The sequence below is a fragment of the Macaca thibetana genome, chromosome 14 (assembly GCF_024542745.1).
Source record: "Macaca thibetana thibetana isolate TM-01 chromosome 14, ASM2454274v1, whole genome shotgun sequence".
NCBI classification, from domain to species: domain Eukaryota; kingdom Metazoa; phylum Chordata; class Mammalia; order Primates; family Cercopithecidae; genus Macaca; species Macaca thibetana.
Genome location: NC_065591.1, coordinates 21,197,221 through 21,216,091, shown reverse-complemented (window position 1 = coordinate 21,216,091; position 18,871 = coordinate 21,197,221). Strand labels below are relative to the sequence as shown.

At 55.6% G+C, this 18,871-nt stretch overlaps 1 protein-coding gene and 1 long non-coding RNA gene across 3 annotated transcripts in view; one reads left to right on the top strand and one right to left on the bottom strand.

Annotated features, from left to right (window-relative positions):
* Positions 1-11,685, bottom strand: part of ALX4 (ALX homeobox 4) — a 45,385-nt gene extending 33,700 nt beyond the window's left edge. The window contains exon 1 of the mRNA XM_050758881.1: positions 11,226-11,685. Within this exon, the coding sequence (XP_050614838.1) occupies positions 11,226-11,685 (460 nt within the window). The remainder of the gene's footprint in view (positions 1-11,225) is intronic.
* LOC126936272 (uncharacterized) lies at positions 1,318-15,483 on the top strand. 2 transcript variants are annotated; one of them, XR_007719417.1, is made up of 3 exons: positions 1,318-1,482; positions 1,932-2,939; positions 15,304-15,483. It is a non-coding gene; the product is annotated as an uncharacterized LOC126936272 (long non-coding RNA). The 2 variants fall into 2 exon arrangements; XR_007719416.1 differs by having other exon boundaries at positions 1,318-2,939.
* The last annotated feature ends 3,388 nt before the right edge of the window (positions 15,484-18,871 follow it).

Below are 18,871 nucleotides of genomic sequence, written 5' to 3'. Positions count from 1 at the left end.
CCCCACAGGAAACCCTGCAAAAAAAAAAAAAAAAAAAAAAAAAAATCAATCATTTTCTACCAGAATGCAAGAGAACGACAAAGCAGGCTCTCACCCCAGGCCTCAATTCAAAGGAAGGATGAACGAAGAGAGAGTGGAAAGATGTACAGAGTTCCTAGCATGTTCCCCTCCCATAAGATCCATTCATTCATTTACTCAGCAACAGACATTTATTGAGCATCTACTATATAGACAAGCTCCAGGTTCTGGGGAAAGTTTGAAACAAGACAGACAAAGTCTCCTGCGGTCTCTCATGTTTCCTAGAGGGCAGGTGTTATTTCCCCACTGTTCCCACAGATGCGTCTCAGCTCTACCCTACCTAAATCAGAGGTTCTATCATGTTCCTGAGACCTCTGGAAACTCATGCAGTCATTCCTCATACCAGCTATGAGGCCCTATGCCATGCCTGGGACCCTGTTTTCACCTGGTACGGGTGAGGAAGCTGTGCCCAAGGTCACAGAGTCTGTGTAGAACTTCAACCTGGCAGGTGCTGAAACTTACTCTTGACACCACTTGTCTTCTGCATCCCTGGATGTGAAGCTGAGAAGAACACTTTGGGGGTTAAGGGTTTTCTTTTCTTTTATTTATTTATTTATTTTGAGATGGACTCTTGCTCTGTCGCCCAGGCTGGAGTGCAGTGGCGTGATCTCAGCTCACTGTGAGCTCCGCCTTCTGGGTTCACGCCATTCTGCTGTCTCAGCCTCCCGAGTAGCTGGGACTACAGGCGTCCGCCACCATGCCCAGCTGATGTTTTGTATTTTTAGTAGAGACGGGGTTTCACGGTGTTGGCCAGGATGGTCTCGATCTCCTGACCTCGTGATCCACCCGTCTTGGCCTCCCAAAGTGCTGGGATTACAGGCTTAAGCCACCGTGCCCGGCCCTGGGGGCCATGTTTGTAAGACCCTGTCTTTCATCTCCACATCATCTGGGACAGAATTAGGGTGATCTCAAGTCTAATCAGGTTCATTCTAGAACAGGATGCCTTTCAGGTTTCTTGGAGCCCTTGGCCAGCAAGACTTGACTCTTCCTTCCTGGCTGTCTCACTGTGGATGAGTTACTTATCTTCCATGAACCTCAGTTTTCATCCATGAAATGGGGATGATAATAGTACCAATCTCGTAGGATTGTGATGGCAGTTAAGTGAAATAATACATAAGCAGCACTGGCGTACTGCCTGGCGCACAGGAAGGGACGCTCAGTCATTCTGGGCTGTCACGTGGTTCTGCGGCAGCAGCCAACTCTAAGTCTTCTTTGCCTCAAAACCCATTATTGTCTCTGTCCTGCAGATGGGAAAACTCAGACCAGGAGCCAGGCCTGGTATCCCAGACTCTTACCCTTTGGCAGACTGGACCAGCTTTCCCCCTTTCCTAGCACAATGAATGGGGAAGAGTGTGGGGTCCTGAGGCATCTGGAGGATTCTGGAGGGCCCATCCGTCTCTCTTGGTGAGTATCACAGAACCCCAAGGCCTCTGAAACCACCAAGTCCCATGAAGAAGGTTCAGAGATGGGGAGGCTGAGGCCACAATAGGGGAGCCGTGCAGAAGAGCTATCTGCATGTTTGTCTTCCCCATTTGAAAGCGAGCTCCCGCCTTGAAGTCAGAGGCCATGGAGCTGGCGTTGTCCCAGCTCCATGCTGGGATGTGAACCAGGTGTGAATGAATCCTTGTAGCCACGTAGAGACATCGGGAAGGCTGACACATCCAGGAGGACCCCAAACTCTACATCCCTACTCTGAAACCTGATCAGAACCCCACCACTATTATTTGCAATATGCTAGCACCCTCAAAGGGTATAGTGTGAGAGGTGGGGCAGAGAACCTGGCGGTGCAGGATGTACGGAGCAGGCGCATTACCTCTCTCCATCATCACATCCTCCTCACACTCCCCTCACAGGTGGGGCAGGGCCAAAGTGCCATTCAACACATGGAGAAATGGAGCGGCACTAGAGAGGTAAGGGGGCTGTTATACACGGCTGTTTCCATAGAAAAACCAAGACCTATTGATCTACAGAGAAAGCATGGAGACAGAAAAGCAGAAAGTCAAGAGAGAAGAAACCTCAGGATTTCCAGCCACTAGAGAAGACTCATTGGCCTGGACAAATCCCAACTTCCCTCAACTTTCCTGAACCCTCCCCTTAAGTGGCTTCCAGTAAGCTCCCAAACCTGGGTGGCGCCTGCACACCCCAGGGCAAGCCAGGCTGACCTCCTCAGATCCTGAGTCAGGGCTTTCCCCATCTCAGCACCCATCCCACTGAACTGGAATTTCAAGGTCACTTGTCTCTCTCTTCCTCTGGACCTGAAGGCAGAGGCTGCATCCAGAGCTTCCTGGAATCCCCTACAAGGCCTGGCATAGCGACAGGCAAAGTTCGGTGAGCCATGCATAAATGGAATCAGGCCTCTCAGTCCCCTTGTCTGTGAAATAAGACATGTGGGCCAGGCGATGACTGCCATCTCTTCCAACCTTGGGTGGGCCCCCCACCGTGTCACCATGACCCATTGTGTGTGTGTGCCGCGGAGTCAGGGGAGGCACCAGGTTCCTGGATGTAACCAAAGGCCCTCAGGGCCTGGTGGACGGTCCTGCACAGTGGGAGGAGTTGGTCATCTGGCCTCAGCTGACCCTGGCTTGTAGTTTTCACGAACTTAGGAAAAGAAAACTCAGCTTGGGGAGCTGGGCAGAGAGCAGGAGTCCCAGCCTGGTGTGGCTGCATTAGAGTCAGGTCCCTGCAGTCCCACCAGGGATTCCATGGGTGCTCTCCTGCTGTCCTCTAATGCCCAGGAGCTCACGGTGGGGTTTGCTTTACTTCTGACTGAGGCAGAACTGCAAGCATCTGCCCTATTTGATGCACAGAGAGAGTGCAACTTACTGGACTTATTGCAGGAGCCGCATCCAACAACAGAGCAGGTGAGTGGATCTGATTCCCCAACACTTTCTACCTTTCCACCCATCGTAGTGGAAGGAGGAGAACTCAGTGAGCTCCCGCCCTCCTACTAACCTGGCTGTGGGGGTCCATTTCCCCTTGGGCCTCAGTTTGCTCATGTGCTAAATGGGGTCAGCAGTGTGTGTAAAGACAGTGCCAAGGTCGCGTCTCTTCCGCAGTGAGCCACATGGGACAGAGGGTACATTCCACAGAGTTAGTGGCTTGTCAGAAGGCCTTGCCGCAGTGTGGGTGGGCTGGATGGACCACGTTCGAGGGCCTTAGGATGTTGCTGGGGGTGGTTGGACCCCACCCGGGGACTTGCCACAGGGAGATTCTGCCTGCCACTCACTGAGTCAGCTGCTCCTGGGAGCCATGACCAGGGACAGGAAGGCCACAGGCCATGATGCAAGGGCACTTAGTCACTTTCTCCCTGGGGCACCTCTGGAGGCAGAGGCTATGCCACCCACAGACTCAGAGAAGCTCCAGAGCCGTGCACATGGGTACTCACCCTTGCACACCTGAGGCTCACACACTGGGGTACATAGACACAAGTACTGGAGGACAGGCATGCCTTTCACTGGACTACACACAAACCCTCGGCCTCGCCCTGAAACACTCAGACAGCAGGATGTGGACCCAGAGAGAATGGGCATGGCACTCACGGCTCACATTTATGCCGTGCACACGCTCACACAAATACCTAAGCCGGCCCTCACACAGCCAAAGGTGCTCCTGGGTGCACTTAACCATGCAGGCGCAACACTGCAGGAGACACCAGTTCTTCATTCATTCTTCCAGCCAGCGAACATTTGTTAAGCCCAACTGTACAACACACTTGGAAGGACATAAGCTGTAACACAGGAGGCAAGGGCTTGGCATGTTCTCTCTCCTGGGAGAAGATCCATCCAGGGAAGGTGCTCCATAATTACTGGGATAGGGAAGATGAGTGGACACAGGGACCATGAGCCCAGGGCCTTAGCTTGAGCCTGGTCACGTGTGGACACAAAGACAGTTGCTTACCCCCTCCCTATTTACATCCCAGTCCTGAGCCCAGAACCTGCATTCCACCACGGCCCTGCAGGACCTCCAGCTGGCTTTGTGTCCTGGGATGGCTCCCCACTCAGGACCTGTGTCAGCCTCCAGGGAAGCCTCTCCCACCTACCTTACCCCAATTTCTCCTGGACAAAAATGCGTGTGGGGGTGAGGAGGGAAGACAAAGGGGGTGAAGGTGGGTCCAGACTGCTACCAGCACAGAAACTCCGAGAGGGTCTTTGGAAATTGTCAACACTCCTGCATTTCGTACAACTAAAATTCAGAACCCAGAGCAGAATGGACTTCTCTAAGGCCATGCAGGAGTAGAGAATGCAAAGGTGGAGGCTGGGGTGATCTACACCCGGACTGTGGGCGCCGGTCCCCACGTGTGCCACGCTAGACATCAGTGTCGTGGTCCAAACCTCCCACAGCTTCCCAGCCTCGGTTGTGCCCTTCAGAGCCCTGGAGAGCCAGTTGTTCTGCTCTGACCTGGGTCACCAGGTCCTGTCCCTCTAGGAGGTGCGTAGGGCCAACGTCCATGCTTGGGGACCTCCAGTTCAGAATGAAAATCCACTCTTAAAGAATCTGCTTTACGAATCCGATGAAGCGAGCACTGGCTCCCTCTCTGCCCCCAATGTGCACCCGCGCCAGTGCCCAGCAGCCATGACCAAGCGGTCCTCAGTACAAGCGGCGCCTTCACCCGGAAAGACAGGTACTTGGCAGCCGATGGCGCCTCTTACCTTGCCGGTATCTCCCAGTGACCCCCTCCTCGCCAAAAGAGCACCCTAGGAGCCGCCGAGCACCAGGGTGACACTTCCAACTGCCTCTGGAGTTCAAATCTGAACCGGCCCACAGCCCAGCGTGCCACCCTACACACCCCAGCCTTGGCTCCTCACAGCCTTGCCTCTGCGTGGCTCTTCCTCACTGCTGAGCCACAACCTCCTTCCATTCCTCCCTCTCCTCCGCGCTGGCTGGTGCGGGCTGGGGTCAGGTGGAGAAGCTGGCCGGCCATAGCTAAGGCTACAAAATGTGCTGGGGGTGGGGGCCTGCCCAGGGCTGGTGCAACTGGTGGGAGGCCGCTGTCCCTTCCTGGACACAGTGGAAGCTTCTGCCACATCACTAAATTTTTGTCATCCTTTCTGAAGGACCTGCTTCCAGGCAGCACGCAAGTTGTTGCCCCAGGTTTATTCCGCACCCCTGTACTGGGTGAAAAAGAGCATCTTGAATGGAGATGGGGATGTCGCCGGTTTATACATCTGCGGAGGAGAGGTGTGCCGGGCTGCACCTCTGGAGGCAGCTCCCTGGAGGCCGCGGGTAACTGATGTTAGAGAAGACCCCGGCTGCAGCTGGGAGGGCTCACAGGCTGGAGAGAGGTGCCTCCTCCTTCCAGCAAAGGGCCCTGTTCGGAAGGGCTGCTTCTCACTTGTCTAGTGGCACCGCAGGACGGTCGGCTTCCACTCGAAATCCCCCGGACTGCATCATCACATAGCCGGGTCCTTGCAGTGCTGGTTTCCCAATCCGATGACTGTCACCTCGGTGAGGACGTGTGCCGACGGCTGGAGAACCCTGCGCTGCGGGCGCACATGGCCAGGTGGCGCCTGGCAGGGGACGTCCAGGTGCAGGACAGTGCTCTTACCGCCCCACCCCAAACGGTTGCCTGGGCCTAGGTCCTTCGGCTTCCTGAGCAGGGGTTTGGGGGGCTAAGGACACTGAGGCTCCGGGGGCAGGAAGTTCTCTCTGGTCAAGCGTTCTTTCTTCTCTCCAGCATACACTCCCGTACCACCCACCTCGCCTACCCTCTGGGCCAGAGGCACACCGAGGCAGCGCACCCTCCATGAGTCATCCCAAGGCCTCGGAGCCGCGGGAACTCCGGGCAACTATCCCCCTCCTCTCCTGACCTCGGGCACCCCAGTCTAGGGGTCTGCAGAGAAGCCCGAAGCCCGGACAAACGCGCCAGACGTCAACCACCTCTCATCCCTGGCAGCAGCAAAGGCCACTGTATTTCCATTTCTTATTTCAGTTTGCCACCAAAACAAAGCTGCGCGCGGCTGCGGGTAGGAAGGGGCTGAAACGGAGAAGAAGGGACGTCCCGGAGAAAGTGCGCCTAGCTGATCTTAGAAACCACAGTCCTCGGGGCCTCCGGGACTTCGCCGAGATTTTCTGTAGGGCGTTTTAATCTGTTTTCCTATGCGGGCGGCAGCACAGTGCGTGCGGCTCAGGGCTTGGTGACTCCGGCTTAGCCCAGTTTTCGCGGCGAGGTTCCTGGCGCAGCCGCTTGGACTTCGCATTAGAATCGGGACTGCAAATGTCCGGGCGAAAGTGTCACCCTACTCAAGAAACACTGCTGTCAGGAACAAAATGGGGTCCCCGGTGCTCCGAAGTATCTTCTGAAATTTTCTTAAAACAACTTACAAAAAATGTTTTTGCTTTAACGTTTTACAACGTTTAATGAAACACTTAAATGGTCTGTTTCTTTATCCAGATGGTCGTCCTAACAGTGTACACATACATAACAATTCTTCCAACTTTCCTCGTCAGAGCTAAGCACTTCACTGTACGTAAAGTATAATAAAAGATTGTGCAAGATTGTGCAAGTCGATTGACTTAAAATATTGAGTTTTAATCCAGGACCTCTGTTTTTCTATTTAAGAACCTATGTGTTTGGACCAGACTGGTGAAGCAGGCTGCCGGCTATGGAAATTAACAAAGTAACAAATTAAAAGCATCTTCCTTCGCCATCCCTCCCTCCAAAATTAAACAACAGTCGCCCCTTCTCGAGCAGGCTTCAGTCCCAGGCTCGAGTTTTCCCGCGATCACCCCACAGTCACCCACTGGCTGTTGCCGCTTCTGTCGGGTTTTCGTTTCTGCCTTCTTCGGGTTGTCTCTCGTATACAAAACACACCCCAGTTCTCTAACTACATTCAAATACGACCCTGGCAGAATTTACACATTTCGTGGTGCATGGATTGTGTCTGTGCAGGGGAAATAAATACCCGCTGGTATTTAACCACCGCGTCTAATTCGAAAAATCGGGACTGGACCCCTAGGCGGCACCCCAGGGGCTTCAGCCTGGCCCGCGCCTCCCCAGACCTTGGCGCTGAGAGCGCTGCTTTTTGAGGGTGGGTGGATGGAGAGGCAGCAATCTGCTTTCAACAGAAACCTGTCTGCACCGAATCGAAAGCGAAAGGGAAGGGGGAAACGGGGCAGCTTACCGCAGCGGCCCCGCGTCTTGGGACCGTTAGACTAGGACCGGCACGCGCCGGCTGCGGCTCCGGGGGTCGGATCCGGAATTTGGGGGCGAGGCGCTGGGGTCCCTGCCCTGAGTACAAGGAGGCTCTTGCGTCGCTGAGAAACGTCGGGTCTCCAACCTGACATGTCTCCTGGGGCCCAGGCGGCCGGAGGCCAAAGAGCGGCCCAGAGTCTGGGGGTAGACTGGTGAGGTCTTGGGTTGCAGCAGAAGAGGGCCGGGTGGGGGCTCTTTCGTAAAACCGCGGTCTCCGCACCCAAAGGACACGGCGGAGCCGCCTTAATCATCCTTCTTTTAGCACATTTGGGGAAAGGAAGGCCCAAGTTGGGGTAGGGACTCCTGCAGCCCGGAAGGGTTTCTCTCACCAACTCTTTCCGCAACCCAGACCAGACCCGGCCAGCAGAGACTAGAGGCGGCTTCCCCGCCCCGCATTCCCTCGGCTTGGCCCTGGCACAGCTGCCCGGGGCACCTTCTTTGACAAGGGGTAGTTTGACTCTGCCAGGAGTGGGCCCTGAAGCTGAGGCCCAGAAGGAGGCCTCCGAGCTTTATCGTTTTGTTAGGTGTAGTTACACACGTGAACGACCAGCTTTTGTCCCGACCCCCAGGGCTGGGAATGGTTGCCAGGTCTCAGCTGCCTGCCTGAAGACGGGAATCAGCCAGCCCCGGTACTGGTACCAAGGCAGCTCCTGCCTCCGACTTTCCCCATGCTCCTGGGAACGTCTAAGGATTTTTCCTTGAACTCCATCTCTCCCCTTTTGAGTATATACACTCTCACAATTGTGGGAGAGAACTGTTGTGAGTGCATGCCTCAGTTTCCCTGCTTGCTGACAGGGTAGAGATCCCACTCCAGAGGCCCTCCTCCTGGCTACCTCTGTAAAGGGCAGAGCCTCACCTTTTGGAGCCTCAGTTTCTCCATCTTAGACCTAACGCGCCTAATCCCTTTCCTAGAAGGACCAGACATCTCCTGGTAGGGGAGACTCAGCTGCTGAGAGAGGGAAAAGAACAGTGACTTGCTGTTTATTGCTTGTGGCTTTGCCCTGAGCAGTGCCTCCAACTTAGGCAGCATGGAGTGGGGTCCTGCGGGTGGTTAGAGGCTGCCTTTGGACTCAGCCTGCAGTTTGTGACCAGAGCAGTGGCAGGAGCTTGCCCTATCCTCAGAATTGGGTGCTCTCAAGTTCCCAGCAGCAGGGAGATAGACAGGGATGGAAATGTGGGCGGGGGGTTGGGGGGATGGGGGGGGGGAGCTCTTGGCTCTTGCCTCTTGCTCTCTCTGCAGAGGCACATTTATGACCCAGTAAGGCCTTTCTGTTATCACCCCAGGATGCAGATGAGGAAACCAGGGTTTGGGAAGGTGTTTGCTGTCAGGTCACACTGTCACGGGTTAGGGGCAGTACTGGGTCAAGTGGCTGGCTCTTTCTCTCAGCTCCAAAGGCTAGTGCAAGTAAAGGAAGGGCCAGGCTGGCTGTGGGGGCCCAGCAGGGCACAGAGAGAAGGCTCAGGGGAGGCCAGCCCTCTCTGCCTTCCCTCTGGACTTGAAGGCATTTAACCAAGAGGTGGGGAGCTCCTTAGGCTCTCTTCTTGCCTAATATCTCAGCCTCTTCAGAGGTCTCACTGGGAATTTTCGTTAAAATATGACATTTCAATGCAGTGGAGAGAAAACATGAGTCCCCTGGCTATGCAGGATGAACCTCCATGGGTCCCCTAGTCTGCGACCTGCCCTCACCTAATAGTCCTGAATGACAAGGATGAGCTGGGGCCTGCATCTCTGGGCTGGGAAGGCCGGCCAGTATGGACAGGGCTGAGATTCTCTGCCAGCTTAGCATGGTGAAGGAGTACTTGCATGAGAGGTGTGTGTGTGTCTGCGTGTGGAGTTGTGTGTGTCCGTGTGTGGAGCTGTGTGTTTGCGTGTGGAGCTGTGTGTGTCCGTGTGTGGAGCTGTGTGTGTACGTGTGTGAGCTGTGTGTGTCCGTGTGTGGAGTTGTGTGTGTACGTGTGTGAAGCTGTGTGTGTCCGTGTGTGGAGCTGTGTGTGCGTGTGGAGCTGTGTGTGTCCGTGTGTGGAGCTGTGTCTGCGTGTGGAGCTGTGTGTGTCTGCCTGTGGAGCTGCGGGTGTCTGCCTGTGGAGCTGCGGGTGTCTGCGTGTGGAGCTGCGGGTGTCTGTGTGTGGAGTTGTGGGTGTCTGCGTGTGGAGTTGAGGGTGTCTGCCTGTGGAGCTGCGGGTGTCTGTGTGTGGAGTTGAGGGTGTCTGCGTGTGGAGTTACGGGTGTCTGCCTGTGGAGTTGCGGGTGTCTGCGTGTGGAGCTGTGTGTGTCTGCCTGTGGAGCTGCGGGTGTCTGTGTGTGGAGTTGCGGGTGTCTGCGTGTGGAGCTTTGGGGATCTGTGATCTGAATGCCTGATCTCATTCCAACTGGAGGTGAAGAGGAAGGTGGAGGAAGCGGCGAAGGGCCAGTGAAGCTTTCTAAATCTTCTCTCAGTTCTGTCCTTTGGGTTTGGGAGTATGTGGCTCATTCAAGGCCACATGGGCATGTGTTCTTGGGTATGACCACACCGGCTCCTAAAGAAGATGCCGTGTGTGTGGGCGCGCGCGCGCATCTGTAGACAAGGGTATGACTGAATGTTTGTCAGCAGCCATCTATGAACTAGTTCTGCGCCTGTGAAAGAAGGAACCTGAATATGAGAAAACATCTGCCATCGGCTGTTTTCTCAAGGTTATTCCAGCCACCAATGCCTCTGCCGTGTCCCAGCCTCTCCCCAGGCCTAGTGCCTCTCCATCAGCCTGGATCAGGGCAAATTCCCTGCCCCCAACTCATCTCACCAGGGCCAGGCCTGAAGGCCAAGGCCTCCGGGAGAGTATGTGCTCAGGGCTCCCGGCTCAGAGAAGGTTTTTCTCTTTCTGCGTCGTTGCTCCCCCTTCCGCATTGGGGTTCAGGAACCCCGATTCTGTGGAAGAAGAGAAAGCCTGGGCTACCAAGCTGCTCTGGCTAGACACCCGCTCTGGCTAGAGACCGTCCTTGAGTGTCTCTCTCCCGGCAATGGTGGCTGTGCTCTGGGGGCCCAGGCCTGCCTCCTGTGGCTGCGTTCAAGGGGGCTTGGAGGTCATTTAGGCCAGCTCCCTCGGGTTCCCCGTGGGCTCAAATCAGGACCCAGACCCTTCTCTTTTGCTACAGCCCTGGGCCACCCGGGACTCGGGACTTCCTGTCTCCCCTGCTACTCCGTCCTAAACCATTGTTCTGAGGCCTGCCGCCTCCAAGAATCGCCAAGGGAGAAGCTCCCAGGGAACTGGCCTGCCCGCATCCCCACCGCCAGTAGTGCTCAGGGTCCCAGGACTCGGGTCTTGCCAGACCCCAGTTTCTCCTGGGACCCCACGGTCTCTGATTCCGCACTGTGTCGCGCCAGTGCGCCTGGATTTCCCATGAGCTTTCGGCCAACCACGCTCCGGGCTTCCTGCTGGGCTCCACACCTGCGGCGCTCTCACCTGCGGCAGCGGCGCCCGAGGAGCCTCCCAGCCCGCGAGGAGCGAGGCCCCTGCAGTCCCGCAGTTCCGCAGTCCCGCAGTCCCGCAGCCCAGCAGCCCCGCAGCCCCGCGGCCCCGCACTAGAGCGCTGCGCGGAGACTCCTTTGCGCCGCGCGGAGATTCCTTTTCGCCGCACACCCTGGGCCGGTAAGAAGCATCCGCTTCAAATCCCGCCCAACAGGCAGCGCAAAGCGAGCGGTTTGGGGAAATGCTGAAGGGACCGGGAAAAACAAACTCCAGGTCGAGTTTAACAGCCGAAACGTTCCGTGCCTAGGCCGGCGGACATGAAGGAGACAGAACAGATCCCTTGGCTTCCTCGCAGCGATCGATCCCGTTTACTGACCGGAGTCACCCGCGGCTGCCCCCAGCCCGCCCCCAGCCCGCCAACTCATACCTCCCGCAAGCCACCAGTTTCAAGGGATGCGGAAGCCAAGCACACCATGGTCCCCAGCCCCAGGTGACCCGCACGTGCACTCACCGTAGCAGGGAATCTGCAAGGCCGCGTTGTGGCCACTGCTGCCTTCTTGGAGTTTGAGACTGCCGTCCGGGGGCGTCTTGCAGGCGCCTCGCTGCAAGTAAAGATGCGGTTGCGCTGGCGGTTGGGGCTGCGGTTGCTGCTGTTGGGGCTGCGGCGGCGGCTGGGGCTGCGGGGTCGACGGCTGGGGCTGGAACTTGTTAAAGGAGCCCCGCGCCCCGGCGCCACTCTCCAGGGGTGTCGCTAAGTCCTGCTGCCCAGCGCTGTAACGGGCCCGGTTCTTGGCGTCCCCGAATCCCTGTGCTTTGGCGGCGGCCGACAGGAAAGTTGTGCCGAACTTGTCGCCTCCGGGAAATGCCCTAAAAGGCGACGAGCCCTCCCGACTCTGCGACACCGGGCTGTAGTAGGCGTCCATGGCAGCAGCCGGCGACTCGCAGTAAGAGACGCAAGTCTCAGCATTCATGCCTGGCTTGCGCGGGCGGCGGGCGGGGGCGCGAGCGAGGGCGCGAGGACGCCACCGCGCGCCTTGGCTGGGAGTTTGGGGAGGCGAGGAGGCTGTGGCTGTGCGCTCCGCGCCGGGCCTGCTCGCTCTCCCTCCTCCCCTCCACGCCTGCGTCTCTCTCTCCCCTCTTCTTTCTCTCTCTCTCCTCTCTCTCCCTCCTCTCTCTCTTCCCCTCCCTCCCCCCTTCTCTCTTCCTCTCTCTCTCCCTCTCTCTTTTTCCTCCCTCCCCACAGCTAGCCGAGGGAAAGAACGGAGGGCAGTAAAAAGATTCAGATGTTTCGGAAAGTTGACCAGATCTCCCAAACCCTCTTAAGGTTTTGCAGCGGAAAAAAAAAAAAAAAAGTAAATTTTTTCCCTGACTTGCATCTTGCTTTCCCCCTCTCTCGTCCCCTCCTTCTCTCTCCTTCCACTGGCCCCTGCCCCCTCCTCTCCACTCTTAAGGAGATGCTACTAACTCGCTAGCGGGGATTCAACCCGGAGGTGCCCGAGGGCTTTCCGATTCTAGGCGGGGCTGGGGAGGTGCCAAGACCCCCAGAGCTCCCGAGGCTAGGCTGCGAATTGACCGAGTGTAGGAGCTTTGTCCTAGGGCAAAGGGAAATGCAAATTTTAATGACAGGTTTAAAAAAAAAGCCCTCCAAAATAAACCTAACAGGTTTTGACAGTAGAAGCCAGGGGGACCACGGGCCTGCGAATGCAAGCGAGTCCTTTGGCCTCCTGCGCGCGAGCTCACGGGCGCCGCTACGGGCCTTCCCGCTGGCACCTTTTCCTAGGTTTCCAACCTTCCTCCCATTCCCGTTCCTCCGGGAGATTAACACACACACAAGCCTTCCTCGTCCAGTGCACGGTCACTTGCACGTATTGTTAACTATTTCCTTCCGCTGCAAGGGCGCTGGGCTAGGAGGCAGCGGGATCTGTGCTCGCTCAAGCCCTGGGGAAGCCCTGGGCTGGGCCGGACTTCAGAAGCTTTAGAGCGCTGCCCTCTGCGCTCCCTTCCAGAGGCCGCACAGCGCACGCCTCACGTCTGCGCCCAGGCGAGGGGATTTCCTGCCAGGCAAGGTACAGGTACAGAGTCTGGAGACCCTCTGGCCTTGCCCGATAGTCGCGCTGTCACCTGTTCACTCCTTGGGGTCAGGGGTGGGGGAGAGGGGTGAGGCTGTCTCTTCTCTTTCTGGCCTCACTGCCCCCGACTGTAAAACGAACTGCTTGGTTTTGATAGGTTGTGGTTTTCCCACCAACGCGAGCCTCAAGGCCCCTGGCACAGCCACAACAAGAGAAAAGAACTTTGCGCGTGGAGCCCCTCGATTTTGCTTCATGACAACCTTGCTAGAGATTGGGGCCCCCAATTTTCTGAGGAGCTAACGGAGGCTAAGAGGGGGGCGGCCACCTGGCCGAGGTCACACAGCTGGGAAACAGCCGCCGCGCCCTGGAACCTCTGCTCAGGCTAGTCCCTTCACCGATCTGGAAGGCCGCGCGGACAGAGAGGAAACTGGCCCCCGGCTGTGAATGCTTCAAATTGAAGGAGACCAGCGAGAGCAGCCCTCCTTAAACCGCTGAGAAAATCGTGAAGGGAGAACTTACCTCGAGGGAGTCTGGGAGTGGGGTGAGAGGTAAAAGTGCAAGGTAAAATTAAAGAGGGCCTGAGCACCCTGAACCCAGAATGTGGGTCAGATGTCAACTTTCTGCATCTAAGGTCTCCCAAAGAAAAAAAAATATCTGGGGGGTCGCGCTTCTGCTCCCAACTTCATCTGGGCTAATTCTTACCCCCACCCTACCCGCTTAGTATCTCTGGTCCTTGCTCCGCTATCCCGCCGACCGCGCGATCCCACATCTGGTTTCTATCGCCGGCTTACCTTGAAGTGCTCGTTAATAAAGATATTCCGCAAACCAAGCCAGGAGCGCGCAAGCTCCAGCCGCCCCCCACTCCATGCCCAATGGGAACCATGCCTCACTGGCCGGCAGACCTAAGCCACTTGAGAGTCCTTTACTTATTGAGCTCCTGTTGTGCCAACGATCTGCAATACAAAGTTTATCATACCCATTTTGCAAATGGGTAGACTGAGACTCAACCAAAATAATTTTCCAAAGTTAGATAGCAAAAAGCCGAGTGCTCCTGCCATCATTCTAAATACTCCTGTCCAGCAGTTTCTTCAAGTTTCTAGAACCTGCCAAGTTCTCTAGCCTGTGCACTGTAGCATAGGTGGTTTCCTCTACCTGGAATTCCCTAACCTCACTCCTGCACTTTTGTCTGGCTAATGATTCAGAGTTCAGCCTAGTGCATCTTCGTCTAGGAAATCTTCCCATCTCTTCTAGTTTAAGTTGACGCTTCCGTTTGCCTCATCTCTGTCCCAGGTCTCGTGGTTGTCTGGTTGCCTGGCTATGTGTGTATCTCATCCCCACTAGTTGCCCCAGGGCAGCCTCCTACATGCCTGGCACCCCACAAATATTTGTGGAATAAAAGATTAAACCTGGGCCTGGCACGGTGGCTCACGCCTGTAATCCCAGCACTTTGGGAGGCCAAGGAGGGCGAATCATGAGGTCAGGAAATCGAGACCATCCTGGCTAACACGGTGAAACCCTGTCTCTACTAAAAATACAAAAATTAGCCAGACGTGGTGGCGGGCTCCTGTAGTACCATCTACTGGGGAGGCTGAGGCAGGAGAATGGTGTGAACATGGGAGGCGGAGCTTGCAGTGAGTGGAGATCGGGCCACTGCACTCCAGCCTGGGTGACAGGGCGAGACTCCGTCTCAAAAAAAAAAAAAAAAAAAAAAAAAAAAAAAAGATTAAACCTGGGGCTGTAGGACTCTATCCCCTCAATTTATTCCAACTGCTCAGTGCAGCACCAAGTTCTGAGACTCTTTCTTTGGTTTCCCTTAGTCAAGGACAGCTGGTTACCCACCCACCCCACTTCAAGAATCAAGTAGCAGAATTAACAGTGTGCTGGCCCTTACTCCGCCTGTGCCTTGAGAGCAGTGAGTTTTCTCACAGCAGGGACCAGGTCCGTCTTGTTCACTATAGGGCTTGGCACTCATAAAATGCTTGTTGAGTGAATGAATGAAAGTGTCCTATGGTTCCCAGGGGCTTAGAGATGCCTTTTTTTGTCAAGGAGTTCCAAGTCAGCAACCTACTCCAGTCTCCTGTACCCAGCAGCTGCCTGAAGGCACCCAGAAGGTGGTGGCAATACCCCCACTACTTTCTCCACCCCCATTCCTGCCTAAAATATGAGGGAAGGACTATGAGAGGGAAATTGTGGTGGAGAGGGTTGGGGTGGGGATGACAACCCGAGGACAGGAACAATTGCAATTATACGCTATTCCTAGAACCTCTGAACCAGGTGCACCCAATGCAAAAATTTGCTGTTTCATGAAGCATTTTTTGAGCATCACCACGCCTCTTACCACCTAACTACTCTGAGCTTGTATTACCTGTTTAATTACTGCCTCGCTATTCAACCTTTCCCTGACCACCTGGATATTCAAACCCAAGGATTTCATGCCCTAAGCCAGAATCTTTCCTGTCTCACCTGAGACCCTGTGTCCTTGGAACAAGGGCCTTTAGTCCTCTGCATTTTATCTTATAGATGGATCCAGGAAGAAGGAGCGCATGCCAACAAGTGAGAAAGTACCTTGGGGACAATGTTCCGGTCAAGTCGTTTGAGTGTGTGACCTGAAGCCCTCATGCAAACCTCCACTGACTCCCTCTCCTAGGTCCCTTCCAAAACATTCCAGGGACCGTGCTAATAAGAGGAGCTAGTTATTTCTGTTCGTGTTCAATCATGTGTTCCTTTACTGGTCCTTCCATACTTGAAAGTGGAGCCACTCCCACCTGGTTCTTGAGCAAGGATGTAGGGCATCCTTCCAGCTTTCTGGCCACAGGGAGAGTGCTGGAGCTTGAGTCTGGACCTGACCGCTGCTCTCCAGGTGGGTTATTTCTCCCGCAGCTGAGGCTCTCCCTGGCTTGCTGCCTGATTCCTTCGCACACCAGGCAGTTTCTGCATGCCCGGTTACTTCACTGCGTGTACTGGGAGACCCAGGGGACTACACCCACCTCAGCGAGTCATGTGCACCACTTGGCTGGAAGTTGCCAGCTCTGCAAATGGTGGAAGGCTACGATAACTGCTTCAAGTCCTGCACCCCCACCCCTGGCAAATGCACCGCTGGCTGCCCCTTTCTGCCTCCCTTTTGCTTCTCTCCCAGTCAGCCCTCCAGGAAGCAGCTTCCCCATTCTGTGGCCTCAGGCTCCAGGCTCCACACTTGGGAAGGGTGTGGGGACGTGGCAAAGAAAAGCCTTTCTTCCTCAAACCTAGTGCTGGGTGTCACCTCCTCGCTGAAGCCTTCCTTCACCACCCTGGCTACCCTTGTCACATCTTCCTTTTCCTCCATAGCATCTACCGTGATCTGACATTATCTCCCACACTTGTTAATGTACTTGGTTTATTGTCTGTGTTATTCCTAGAATGGAAGTCCCCGGCCACTGTCTCCCCAGTGCTGAGTGCAGTACTTGGCACACAGCAGCTGCTCAGAAAATATGTTGAATGGATGATTCAATGAATAGCCCAGAGGACTGCCCCTGGCTAGAGGGTAGCTGTCCAGTCCCGGTGGCTCCGGCAGAGCCCAAGGATGGGGGATTGAGTTGGTTAGAGGGTGCCCAGTGGGGAGACAGCACAGCAGACTCTCTTTCTTTCTTTCTTTCTTTCTTTCTTTCTTTCTTTCTTTCTTTCTTTCTTTCTTTCTTTCTTTCTTTCTTTCTTTCTTTCTTTCTTTCTTTCTTTCTTTCTTTCTTTCTTTCTTGCTTTCTCTTTCTTTCTTTCTTTTCTTTCTCTTCTTTCCTTTCTCTTTCTTTCTTTCTTTTTTCCTTCCTTCCCTCCCTCTCTCCTTCCTTCCTTCCACCCTTTCTTCCTTCTCTCTCTCTTTTTCTTCTTCCTTCTTACCTTCCTTCTCTTTTCCTTCCTCCCTCCCTCCCTCCTCCCTCCCTTCTCCCTCCCTCCCTCCCTCCCTCCCTCCCTCCCCTTCCTTCCTTCCTTCCTTCCTTTCTTTCTTTCTTTCTTTCTTTCTTTCTTTCTTTCTTTCTTTCTTTCTTTCTTTCTTTCTCTCTTTCTCTCTCTCTCTCTCTCTCTCTCTCTCTCTCTCTCTCTCAAGACGGAATCTCATTCTGTCACCCAGGTTGGAGTGCAGTGGCACGATCTTGGCTCACTGCAACCTCCACCTCCCAGGTTCAAGTGATTCTCCTGCCTTAGCCTCCCAAGTAGCTAGGACTACAGGTGTGTGCCACCATGCCCAGCTAATTTTTTGTATTTTTAGTAGACACGGGGTTTCACTGTGTTAGCCAGGGTGGTCTTGATCTCCTCACCTCGTGATCCGCCCATCCTGGCCTCCCAAAGTGCTGGGATTACAGATGTGAGTCACCGCACCCGGCAGAGCCACCACCTTCAGTCTGAGCTGCCCTCTACTCCCCAGTTATCTACTGTACCCCTACCCTGGCTGAGCACTGTGGAGCTGAGAGGAGAGGCACCCCCGCTCCACAGCCTGGCAGGCACTTACCTTCTATGTAACCTTGTCTGACTGACCCAAGCCTTAACTTCTATGTGAGTCAAACGGGGACTACACCTACGTCAGCGAGTCCTGCGCAGCACTTCGCTGGAAGTTGCCGGCTCTGCAAATGGCAGAAGGCTACAATAACTGCTCTGAAGTTTAGGGTGGTTGAAAGAACACTTTGGATACCGGCAGAAAAGATGGGAAGGATCAAGATATGAAGCCCAGAAACTTCTAAGTCTTGCGTGGGAACCCTCCTGTACTGGAGACCCCTGTGCACATATCTCACACTCTAGAAATAACAACGTAATAGCCACAGCCTATCGGTAACTGTTACAAGTCAGCTCTGCACACTGACATCTTTGCAATCCTAACAATAGCCTTATAGTGTAACAGTTATTCTCATTCTATAATGGTTACGAAATCGAAACACAGAGAAGTGAAGTAATAGCTCGGGGCCACACAGCAAAGCAGAGGACTTGGGATTCGAACTCAGGCGATCCAACGTCAGAACCTAAGGTCTTAACCATTGCGCGCGTTATCAGAAATCCCTGGAGCCAAACACGACCGGGGACCGACAGACCGAAAGGTCCCTAACCCCTTTGGACCTCCAGGGCTCGCAGAAAAGCTGCCACTTCTCCAGAGCCATCGGGGCGGGCGCGAGAGCAGCGAGTCCGCGCGGGTCCTCGGCGCGCTCGCCAGCCCCAGCAGACCGCGTGACTCACACCACGTCCTCCCCCGGGAGGAGGTCAGCATCGGCGCTGGCCACCGGCCCCCAGCCGCCGCAGCCCCTGCCCCAGTCTCCCCGGAATGCGGACTCCGCCGCGCCAACCCAAGCCTCCAGTCGCATAGAGGCAGGGAGGGAGGCACTGCCCCCGAGGAGTGCTCTCCAGGCGGGGGTCGCTTAGGGGCTTTGAGACTGCGGGCGGACCTCGGGGGAGCAGGCGCGGACCGGATCTGTGCGGGTTCAGCAGGGCCCCAGCAGCGCCGCAGTGTCGCCCGCCCTTCCTCCTCGCCCACTTCACGCTGGAACTTGCGCCCCGAGTTTAGGGGCTTAGCCATTTCCGGAACTCGGGCTAGCGGACGCTGGGGAACCAGGCACTGGGAGAGGCCTTCGCAGCTGCGTCTCTCCTGCCCCGCATATTGTGTTGAATGGGGCAGGGGAGTGAGGGGATCGTAAAGGAAGCCCGCATTCAAGGGCACACCTTCATTTATCTGGGAACAGCGCGGATCCCCGAGGTGCGGGATAAACGAGGCGTTCCAGCCACACACACGCTGTTTGGTCCCCCGCGTCTATGCAGCTCAAAGCAGGAGCGGACTGGAGGTTTTACAAACTGACCAACCCCGCCGCCTGCGCCCGCCTGGGGGAGACGCACACATTTGCTCCCTATATTCGCTTCCAGGATCTGCATCCCTGCTCTTGGGGAGCCGGCCACACGCTTTTCTGCGCGGGGCTGGGGTTCCCGCCTGAAGGCGAAGACCAGGTGCGCGATGGAGCCTAGTGCCCTGCCCTCTCTGGCAAGGCAAGGCCAGGAGCGCAGGGCGGGGAGGGGAGCTCCGGGGACACGCGGAAAACCTGGCTCTAAAGCCCTGGAGACGAGCTCTCCACCCTGCCCG